We start from the raw sequence: 2,035 nt of genomic DNA on the forward strand, positions 1-2,035 counted from the left end.
AACTCTCAAGTGGCCCAGCAAACCACTCAGAGATAATAGGAACAGCAGATGCTGGAGAATCCGAGATAACAAGGTGTGGAGCTGGATGAACACAGCAGGCCAAACAGCATCAGACGAACAGGAAAGCTGATGTTTCAGGCCGAGACCCTTCTTCAGGGTCTAGGCCCGAAACGTCAGCTTTCCTGTTCCTAAGATGCTGCTTGGCCTGCTGTGTTCATCCAGCTCCACACCTTGTTATCTCGGCAAACCACTCACTTATTTAGAGATTTTTCTCATTCTCCTGCGGGATGTGGATGTCAGTGGCAAGCCCAGCATTTGTTATTCATCTCCAAACGTCCTTGAACTGAGGAGATTATTAGGCCCATTATGAGGGGTCAGGAAAGAGTCAACCACATTGCTGTGGGTCTGGAACCATGTGGAGATAAGCCCAGATTTTTTTAAACAATTGGATGGTAATTTCACGGTCCACATCATATTGACTAGCTTTATATTCCTGAATTATTAGTTGAACTTAAATTCTACCAACTGCTATGGTGGGACTTGAACCCATGACCCCACACCTTAGCCTAGGCCATTCTGCCACTGTGCCACTTCCTCCACTATATGAAGGCAATGAACGGTTGCCAGTAAATGGTAGCCTTAACCATGTCCAGGCAATGAATTCTAGGGAGAGATAATGAATTTAGGAACACAGGAACAGGAGTAGGCTGTTCAACCCCCACCTTCCTGTTGTGCCATTCAATGAGATCATGGCTAATCTGTCGCCTAAGTCCATATTTCTGCCTTTGGCCCATATCCTTTAATGCCTTCATTCAATAAAAAATGTATCTATCCTAGATTTAAATGCTCAAAATAATCATGGCTAATCTGTCGCCTAAGTCCATATTTCTGCCTTTGGCCCATATCCTTTAATGCCTTCATTCAATAAAAAATGTATCTATCCTAGATTTAAATGCTCAAAATAACTCCATGTTTGTGCCCCTGGTTTTTCTAAAGCCGTCTTTGCGCATGTATCTTTCTTTCCTCTCTAGAACGTTCTGGATATCGGCCTCCAATGCCGCCTGCCAAGGATCATGGGTTCGTGAATCTCTACGTGAAACTTGTCGCTGTCCCCCCAAGTCGCTGATCTTCGTTTAACGCTGCTTTGGGTCTGACACGTAACCCCAAAGGGCAACAGAAGTCATCTTTGGGGAGCCACAGAGAGGAGGGCCTGTGCAGAGCTATTGTGACTCGCTGGACTCCATCATTTGGCAATGAGATGGGAGACTTGTAAAAAAAGACTGAAGGAGAGACTATATAACCTTGCTGCATGCTATTTACCTCAATATCCTTCTACGTAAGCACATGCAGAGTCTTATAACCTCACAACTGAACAATGAAACTCTCAAAGCACAAAGAGAACAGCTAAGAAGCTTTAAACCTTTTACCTCTGAAACTCTGCTGAAAGCTACCTCCATAAACACACTTGCGTTTATTAAAAAAAACAAAAAAAAATCCTTTCAATGGTTTTCTACTATTTGTCAAGTTTTGTTTGTAATTGTCTATCCATATGCTATGTAACTGGGAACAGCAAAGATGGGAATGTTTAGATACAAATACTGAATATTATTTAAAATTACTTCTGAATAAATCCATTATCATTACAACACTGGCTACATTTATATTTTTTCAGGTCTAATGTTGCTGCACCTGTATGAGGCTGATCCCAGGTATGGAAGGACTGTCTCATGAGAAAGAGTTGATTAAGTTGGGCTTGTACTCGTTGGATAAAAACCGAAAGAACTGTGAATGCTGTAAATCAGGAACAAAAACAAAGTTGCTGGGAAAGCTCAGCAGGTCTGGCAGCATCTGCCGAGGACTTGCTGAGGTTTTCCAGCAACTTCTGTTTCTGTTCCTGTGCTCATTGGAGTTTAGAAGAATGGGAGGCAACGTTATTGAAAGCAAGAAGGTTCTGAGGGAACTTGGCAGGGGACTGTCCCTTGTGAAAGAGTCTAGGACCAGAGGCTGTAAACTCAGAATAAGGTACAGAACATCT

General features: G+C 42.8%; 1 protein-coding gene across 1 annotated transcript in view; it reads left to right on the plus strand.

Annotated features, from left to right (window-relative positions):
* Nucleotides 1-1,646, plus strand: part of si:dkey-178e17.3 (somatomedin-B and thrombospondin type-1 domain-containing protein) — a 166,605-nt gene extending 164,959 nt beyond the window's left edge. The window contains exon 5 of the mRNA XM_059654834.1: nucleotides 1,032-1,646. Within this exon, the coding sequence (XP_059510817.1) occupies nucleotides 1,032-1,137 (106 nt within the window). The 3' untranslated portion in view covers nucleotides 1,138-1,646. The remainder of the gene's footprint in view (nucleotides 1-1,031) is intronic.
* Nucleotides 1,647-2,035: the final 389 nt, after the last annotated feature.

Source organism: Stegostoma tigrinum, chromosome 26 (assembly GCF_030684315.1).
Source record: "Stegostoma tigrinum isolate sSteTig4 chromosome 26, sSteTig4.hap1, whole genome shotgun sequence".
Lineage (NCBI taxonomy): Eukaryota > Metazoa > Chordata > Chondrichthyes > Orectolobiformes > Stegostomatidae > Stegostoma > Stegostoma tigrinum.